The 8,486-nt window shown below is 25.7% G+C and overlaps 6 protein-coding genes across 6 annotated transcripts; 3 read left to right on the top strand and 3 right to left on the bottom strand.

The window, feature by feature from the left end:
• Positions 1–224: 224 nt before the first annotated feature.
• EHI_058120 (uncharacterized protein) lies at positions 225–1,790 on the top strand (the record flags this gene model as incomplete). Its single annotated transcript, XM_646075.1, has 1 exon — positions 225–1,790. The coding sequence occupies one exon, from the start codon at positions 225–227 to the stop codon at positions 1,788–1,790; it is 1,566 nt and encodes a 521-aa protein (XP_651167.1).
• Positions 1,791–1,867: 77 nt separating this feature from the next.
• On the bottom strand, positions 1,868–3,655 carry EHI_058110 (uncharacterized protein; the record flags this gene model as incomplete). The annotated part of the gene is made up of 1 exon (XM_646074.1): positions 1,868–3,655. One exon carries the CDS (start codon positions 3,653–3,655, stop codon positions 1,868–1,870), a length of 1,788 nt encoding a protein of 595 aa, XP_651166.1.
• Positions 3,656–4,395: 740 nt separating this feature from the next.
• Positions 4,396–4,983, top strand: EHI_058100 (uncharacterized protein; the record flags this gene model as incomplete). Its single annotated transcript, XM_646072.1, has 1 exon — positions 4,396–4,983. One exon carries the CDS (start codon positions 4,396–4,398, stop codon positions 4,981–4,983), a length of 588 nt encoding a protein of 195 aa, XP_651164.1.
• A 68-nt stretch (positions 4,984–5,051) lies between these two features.
• On the bottom strand, positions 5,052–5,650 carry EHI_058090 (Ras family GTPase; the record flags this gene model as incomplete). The annotated part of the gene is made up of 1 exon (XM_646071.2): positions 5,052–5,650. One exon carries the CDS (start codon positions 5,648–5,650, stop codon positions 5,096–5,098), a length of 555 nt encoding a protein of 184 aa, XP_651163.1. The 3' UTR covers positions 5,052–5,095.
• Positions 5,651–6,166: 516 nt separating this feature from the next.
• Positions 6,167–6,640, top strand: EHI_058080 (60S ribosomal protein L31, putative; the record flags this gene model as incomplete). Its single annotated transcript, XM_646070.2, has 1 exon — positions 6,167–6,640. The coding sequence occupies one exon, from the start codon at positions 6,167–6,169 to the stop codon at positions 6,617–6,619; it is 453 nt and encodes a 150-aa protein (XP_651162.1). The 3' UTR covers positions 6,620–6,640.
• Positions 6,641–6,701: 61 nt separating this feature from the next.
• On the bottom strand, positions 6,702–7,803 carry EHI_058070 (uncharacterized protein; the record flags this gene model as incomplete). Its single annotated transcript, XM_001913965.1, has 2 exons — positions 6,702–7,513; positions 7,563–7,803. 2 exons carry the CDS (start codon positions 7,801–7,803, stop codon positions 6,702–6,704), a joined length of 1,053 nt encoding a protein of 350 aa, XP_001914000.1.
• Positions 7,804–8,486: the final 683 nt, after the last annotated feature.

The following is an 8,486-nucleotide window of genomic DNA, read 5'->3' as shown; positions in this document are numbered from 1 at the left end:
TCTCTAACAGCATCAGCTTCAAGACATAATGAATCATATAAAACATTTCGTTAATAAATGGTTTAGAAGAAACAATAATACATTACGAAAATGAAAAGTAAAAATAATTTTTCTTATTGATTTTTTCGTTAATATTTCTTTCAAGAAAAGGTATTTTTAGTTGAATTTCATTAGATTTTTTTAAATTTTCAGAGCCAATAATTTTCAGATCTTTGTATGTACAAATGAGTTCTCAACAACAAGTTGACCATTTACTTCAAGAATCAGACAAATGTAAAGTAGAGACATTACCAAGAAGACCAACTCAGTCAATTCCAAACAAAAAAAAGATGAGTAAAGAAGGGTTTGAAAAGAAAAAAAAAATGACTTGTGAAACAAAAGAAAAAGCATGTGCTATGACAGTTGATTCAAATGATGAATGTGTTTCTCCAAGAAGACACCCTTTTTATGGAGGATCTCCTATGCCATGTATGATGATTGCAGAAGAATTGAACAAAAGAAATAAACGAGAACCTACCAAAAATGCTCTTATCAGAGAAAAATCAAAAGAAAAGTTAACTATGAAGAAATCTGAAACAACTGCCTCACAACACCAACTCCCTACTCCTGTTGGTGGCTTTAAAAAACCATCAGAAATAAAAAAAGCAACACCTTCTAAAACTACATCTACACAACACCCTCTTAAACCTTCACCTTATAATCAAAATAACACACCTCAAAGACCAGTCTCAATGTATTGCAAACCTCCTGGAAATGAATTAAAACGAGAGCGATCAGGAGCAAAACTAATGGCAGAACAAATAACACAAACACCAGCATTTAAAAGCAAACCTATTGTTTCAGAACATACTAAACCAAACCCAATCCTTCCTACACCAAAACAAATAAACTCAAATACTTCAGAACAAAAACCAAAGTGTGAGACAGAAAATGCTCCAATTATTTCAACAACCAAATCACCAAAAAAAAATAAGTCACTACCACAACCACCTATGGAAGTACTAGAAATGGAAGAAAAAACTAATTCTAAAGACCCTCAAAAAAAACCAAAACCATCTCTTCCTTCAAGAAAACAAAACCTTCCTCCAAAGAAGGAAAGTATAACAACAAAACCTCCTTCAACAAATGAACATAAACCAAAAGTTCCAGAAAAAAAAGAAGAACCTATTACAGATTTTAGAAGTGTTTTATTTAATGGAGGAAAATCATTAAAAGAAGGAGAAAAGAAAGAAGAAAACAAACCTCAACTTCCTGAAAAAAAACAGAGTCATGCTGAACCAATTAAAACAACAACTCAAAAACATGAAAGACAATCCCTTCCTTCAAACCCAGAAAAGAAAGAACGGTATAAACCAACTCTTCCAGCACGTAATACTCCTTCAATTGCTCAGCCATCTAAACCTTCAACACAACCAAAACAGAGTTGTTTGGATACTTCAAAACAAGAAAAGGAAGATAAGCCAACACCACCACCAAAGAAAGATAGTATAAAACCAAAAGTTCCAGAAAAAAAAGAAGAACCTATTACAGATTTTAGAAGTGTTTTATTTAATGGAGGAAAATCATTAAAAGAAGGAGAAAAGAAAGAAGAAACAAAAGAAATAACATCTATCAAACCAACAACACCTCCTAAAAATAAAACTGTTGGATCACCAACTCAATCACCACAATCAAAACAGTCAACAAAATCACCACTCCCAAAGAAAGAATTTAAAAAAGAAGAAGAGCCAATCACTGATTTTAGAAGTGTTTTATTTAATGGGGGAAAATCATTAATGCATGATAATTAACAAGAATTGTTTATCTTTTTTTTTTCTTTTAAATTTTCTATTATAAATAATTTATAAAATGATAAAACAACCAATTATTACTTTCCACTTAATTGTTGAGCCTGTTGTTCATTCTCTCTGGTTTGCATATCCAAATTATATTTTGAAACAATGAAAGCATCAATAATTTTATGGAACTCTGCCATATCTCCAGCAAGTTCTTCTTCAAAACTTGCTTGTTTAATTCCAATAATATTAACAATAACTTTCATTCGTTTAATAACTGATTTAAGCATATTTACTTCTTTCACTTGTAAATTGTTAGAGATAGTATTAATCCTTGCAATTTTCTTTTCTAAATCATTAGCTCTATCAACACTTAAGAAATATTCTTTAGCATTAATTAATTTTTGACTTTCTTTACTCATGTCAAGTAATGTTTTCTTTATAGCAATTTTCTTATATAGTTCATTTAAAATTTTATTAATTCTTTCTTTCTTCATTCTCATTTCAACTCGTTGAACTTTAAATTGTTGTTGTCTAACTTTTTGATAATTAAGTAATCTATTTTCAAGCACTTTAATTTTAATTAATAATTCTTTTTTATGTCCATTAACAATAATTAGTCTTTGTTTTAATTTTTCACTAGTATTTGTTCTCATAGCATTTTTAATTCTAATAATTCTGTTAAACACTCTTTGTAATTCTTTAACATTAACAGATAATCTTTTAAAAGCTTTCTTTTCTGCTTTAATTCGTTTATTTTCATAATATTGTTTTTCTTCTGCTTTAAAAGTACTTACAACAACATCTTTTTTTCTTCTAATTTCAGCTAATTTTCTTTTTATTTCAATAACTTTTTCTTTTGCTTCATTAACAAGATTTTTTTGTTCACGAATAATTTCTTGACTAACCTTCTTTGTTTTTGATTGATTTAATTTAACCTTCATTTGTTTTAATTCATAACGTGCATCTTTTATTTGTTGAAGAAGATTTGATCTATCTTGTTTGAGTTGATTAAGTTTAGAGTAAAATTCTTGTTTAGCAGCTGAAAGTTTAGGTGAATCAACAAAGAGTTCTTCTTCTCTTTCAATTACATCTTTTACACTTTCACCTAAAAATGAAATACGTTCTTTAAATTGTTCCATTTGACTTTGTAATTTAGGAAGATGTTGTTTTGTTGCATTTTGCATTTGTTCTTTTAATACAACAACTTTACTTTCAAGAATACTTTTTTGTTGAGCAAAACGTTTTTTATCTGATGCTAATTGATTTGCTTCTTTAAGTAATTTTTTCTTTTGAGTTAATAAACGTTTTGTATTATCATTTTCTCTTCTAATTTTTTCTTCTACTCTAAACATTCGATGTTTTAATCTAAAGAGTTGATTCATAATTCTTCGTTGATTTTTCTTCATTAATTTTAATATACCTTCAGCTTTAGTGTATTTCTCTTTCATTGATAGAAGTATATTTTCATATGAAACTTTCTTTTTTCTTAATTGTGAAATAATGGTTTGACTTACTCTTTTATCAGGTTCACTAGCAGCTTTTTGTGCTTTAATTTTTAATTTATATATTTGATTTGCCATTTGTTTTAAATTTATTTTAGCTTTCTTTGTTTCTTTTTCTGCAACACGCAATTCAACTACTTGTTCTTTCATTTTATTTATTTCATTGGCCATCATTTGTTTCTTTTTATTTAATTCATTTTGTAAGTTATTCATTCGATTCTTTAATTCAGCAATTCGTTTCCCATGTTTACTTTTTACTTCTGTCATTTTTTCTGTAATTTGTTTGATGTAAGAGTGATACTGTTTATCATTATTACTAACTGTCTCAATTGCATTTGAAACTACAAATACTAAAAGTATTAAGACCAACTTCATAATATTATAATTTTTCAGTTTCTTTTATTTTTATTTTTATTTTTTTTTTATTTTTTGACTTTTATTTCTTTTTCTTTATCTTTTTCTTCTTTTCCCTTCGTTTTTCTTGTATATTATTTCTCTTATTAATTTTCTTTTATTAAAATAACAAAAAATTTTAATATTTTGTTTTTCAAAAAAAACTTAAAAATTCATTTGATGCAACAACCACCTCAAACTGGAACGAAATTTGCGACAGAAAAAGATGTTAAACAAGCACTTGATTGTATTGATAAACAACAATTACTTAGTGCTATAGAAGAAGTAAAAGTTTGTATTTTAAATAATCTTTGTATTAATATTACTCAAATACTGATTAATAGAAACTTGTTCAAACTGATCGTAAAAAGGCAAAAACAATTCTTTCAGAAAATCCATCATTAGCATATGGGATTCTTGAAGCTTTACATACAATGCAAATGATTGATAAACAAACCTATGACGCACTAACAGGGAATAATCAATGAATGTTTTTCTTAAATTAATCTTTTATTTTATTTTTTTTTAATAAGAAAAGTCAAAAATTTTGAGACATCTTTTGTTGAAAAAAGAATATTACTCTTTTAAACAGAAAAGATTCAATCTCATTATGAAATTGACAAATCTAAAGTAAAAGATAGTACTATTTAAACATTTTATGAACAAAAAGAAATCATTCATTAGTTATGTTCATTATTATAATCCTTCTTTGTTTTAATACCATGGGAAAAGAAAGTTTTATCTTTACTGATGGTAAAATGAATGATGGATGGCATATTGATACTGAATATTTGTCACCTACTTTAGTTTTTATTAATGACACTAGTTATTACAAAGGAAATATTAAAAAAAATGTTCAATTTATTAATGAAAAACCAATAAATACTCAATTAAAAACTATTCAATTTGTCTTGTACTATGAAAGTACAAATACAAGTGAAATACCAATTATAATTACTGTTAAAGGTAATACTTTAAAAACTGGTAGACGTACACACACTTCACAAATTAAAGTAATTCCAAATACTGAAAATAACGTAGTTGTTCCAATTACTAGTTCATCTATTCAAAATATAACAATTTCAGTTAATGAGGATGTAGCTAAAGGAGATTTTGTTGCTTATGTTGGAGATGTTAAATTATCAGATTCAACTACCTTTGTTCCTGTTAGACTTGCAGAAACATCATTATCAACCCAAAGTGATAATGATCAATTAATTATTTTCAATCCAATTGAATGGAAGTGTGACAATGGAATATCAGGTATGCTTGTTTTAACCATTTTCACAATTTTAATGGTTCTTCTTTAAATAATTGAAATTTTCTTTTTATTTTAAAAAGAGATTTTTACAAGGATAAAAAAAAATAAAAAAAGAAAAATATACGAACAATACGATTAGAGAACAAAGATGTCCGTGTTTTTTAGAAGAGAGAACATCCACCACTCTTCTTCTTTGGTTTAGTTTGGTTCATAGCATTAATTCTTTTAATAAGAGTAGTGAAAATGTCTGAAATCCTAATTTCAGCTTTAGCAGAAACTTCAAGGAACTCAGCTCCATATTTATCTGCAAGAGCTTTTCCATCATCTTGTGAAACAATTCTTTGACTCTCAAGATCACATTTATTACCAACAACAATAATTGGAACATTTTCTGTGTCTCTAACTCTAACAATTTGGTCATGAATTGGATCAAGATCATTATAAGTAGATTGTGCAATAATGGAATAAACAAGAACAAATCCTTGTCCAGTTTTCATATATAAATCTCTCATAGCAGTAAATTGTTCAGTACCGGCAGTATCTAAAATTTCAAGGACATATTGTTGTCCATCCAAATCTAATTGTTTACGATAAGAATCTTCAATTGTTGGATCATATTTAACTAAGAAAATGCCTTGTACAAATCTAACTGTAATTGATGACTTTCCAACAGCACCACTTCCTAATACTACAATTTTGTAGTCTTTCACTGGCATCCCAAAGAATGATTTGATTTTTCAGTTCTTTAAACTATTTAAATATTTATTTTTAACTTGACTTTTAATTGCAACCTACTTTAATTTTATTTTTAAATTATTTTTTTTTCTTTTTTTTTTCTTTATTTCTTTTTCTTTTTGGTTACCACGTGATTTTGTCGTGTTTTCATTATATCAATTATTTGTTTTTTAAGAAAAGTTTTTTTGTCTGTTTTTGTCTAAATCAAATTTGAGAAAAAAGAATGAATTAGAAAACCCTTAATTATATTTTTACTTTTTTATTGTTTTGTTTCCCTGGTTTTTTGTATGAAATCTAATGAATTTTAGAGAAAAACCATTTTAGAGTTTTTTTAGAATTAACAATCACTTTTTTAGTTTTCGTTTTTCAAGACAATGGTAATTCAGAAAAATAACAATAATAAATAACAAAAAAGAATAGTATGGTTAAAAAAGAATAAACGACATGAAAGTAAATAGAACTAAAAAAAGGAACTCTAAAGGGTTTGAGAAGTGAAAATGGCTGAATCAACCACAACTAATCCACGAGTATTAAAATATAGAGCTGCTAATAAGGCACGAAAAGAAGCCAAATCTAGTAAAGTTGGAAATAAGAAACCAAGTAAAGAAATTAAAGCAAAAGAAATGGCACCAATTACTCGTGAAATGACTATTCATATGCATAAATATCTTCATAAAGAATCATTTAAGAAGAGAGCACCAAAAGCCATTAAAATTATTAGATTCCTTGCAATTAAAACTATGAAAACACATAATGTTAAATTTGATATGGGATTAAATCAATTTATTTGGAGTCAAGGTATTAGATCAGTTGCTGATAGAATTAGAGTTAGAATGGCAAGACTTCCAATGGAAGGTGAAGAAGGTAAATTTTATACTCTCGTTTCATACGTCCCAGTAGCTAGTTTTAAAGGACTTGTCACAAAAACAGTAGAAGAAACAGAAAATTAAGTGAAATGTTTTAGGACTTTTAAACAACAATTTCTTTACATTTAAAGAAAATAAAAAGAAAAAAAGAGAAAATAAATTTAAATTAAATGAGAGAAGCAAATTGAGCTAATACTGTTTTAGGGACTAAAGTATTTTCAATTCCATCTAATCCATGACGATCAATACAAGAAGTATTATTAATAATTAAATTTTCTAAATGAGTAGGTAATTCTATTGTAATTTTTTCATCAAAACGAGCTTCATTAATAAATAAATCAGAAAGATAATTTAATGAACGAAGTTTAATAATTTTATTATTTCCAACATGAGCAATAAAGTTATTTCCTTGAATTTCAATTTTATAAGGAAAATACTCTTTTAATAATTTTGAAAATTGAGTATCAAATACCATTTGGTTAGAAACTTGAAGATAATAATCTGTATAAAATAATAATATAACTCCTTTCTTTAAATAAATATCATGGAATTTACCTAATCCATTTGTAAAAATACCAACATTTATTACATTAGATACTTGTTGTATTGTTGGAATATCTTCATCTCTTAACCAATTTAATCTAAATATAATTGTTGTACGTTCTGAATTCATTCCTTTTACTAATGACCATAAATATTCAAGATGTTGTGTATCACAATCAATAATTACTTTATGTAAATGTCTTAATTTCTTTAGTCCTGTTATAAAATTTATTATTATTTCTTTTGAAAGTTGTTTTGTTACTCTAATTCTTATTTCTCTTAAATTAATTAATGTAGTTATATCTAAATTCTCTTTAAATGAAAGATCAATTCTATAACTAACTATTTTCTCTTTAATTCCATTTAAATTTTTATATTTATTAGCACTTGGTTGATTTAAAAAGAATGGTATTTCAAATAATTTATATCTTTCTACTACTTTATTGAATATTATCCTTTCTGAATTTATTCAATTAAAACAAACATTTATTTAATTCTATTTTCTCTAATGAATTGATGTCAATATGAAGTGTTTCTAATCCTCTAAATATTTTCATTTCTTTATTTAAATTATTAAGTCGTGAATCTAATAACATAGTTTCTAATGATCTTTCTTTATAACATGGATTAATTTTTGTTCTTCCAATAGCATCATCACAACTATGACACACTTGATGAAAATTAAATAATGTCTGAATTGAATCTAAGTATTGAATCACTAACATTAAATATACTGTCTCTAACTTTGTTGGTGGTTTTTCCTATTAAAATGAGAATATCTTCTTTCTTCCTTTTTTGTTCTTCAAACAAACCATTTAAATCTCTTTTATGTCGATCTCGTTTTCTATTTTCTCTCTTTTCTTATTTGTTTTCTTTTTTATAATCTCATTCCTTTCTCTTTTTTAATTTTTTTTTTAATTTTTTTTTTATTCAAATTCAAAGATAATAACAATTTGTGTTAAATATTGATATTTTTATTTATTAAAAAACATTACAAAAATTAAATTGTATTTCTAAACTTATTCTTTTCAATTAATTTTCAATGTAAAAGAAGAAGTTTTAAATATATCATCATCATTTTTTATACAATTCTTACATTTATCACTTATTTAACTTCATTATTACACTATTTCTAATTCTAAGAGAAATAACAAAAAAAAACCTAATTTTTAAGAATTTCTAATATTCATTAATTTTATGGTTGTTGAATGTTTTTTTTTTAAATAAGTTTCAAAATTAGAACTAATAATTAAAAGTTGTTCAAATGTTACAACCATATTTCATTGTTACTTGGATTTGTGGTATTTTCTTATCAGGAGTAGAACTTGTTATTGTATTGTTTCATTGTCTTTGTATTGTAGATATTCAAACTGATCAATTATCTCCAGTAGATTTTTGTAAAAGAGTT

This window comes from Entamoeba histolytica, genomic scaffold, assembly GCF_000208925.1.
Source record: "Entamoeba histolytica HM-1:IMSS scf_1104750517137 genomic scaffold, whole genome shotgun sequence".
NCBI lineage: Eukaryota > Evosea > Mastigamoebida > Endamoebidae > Entamoeba > Entamoeba histolytica.
This window is presented reverse-complemented; position numbering and strand designations above follow the sequence as displayed.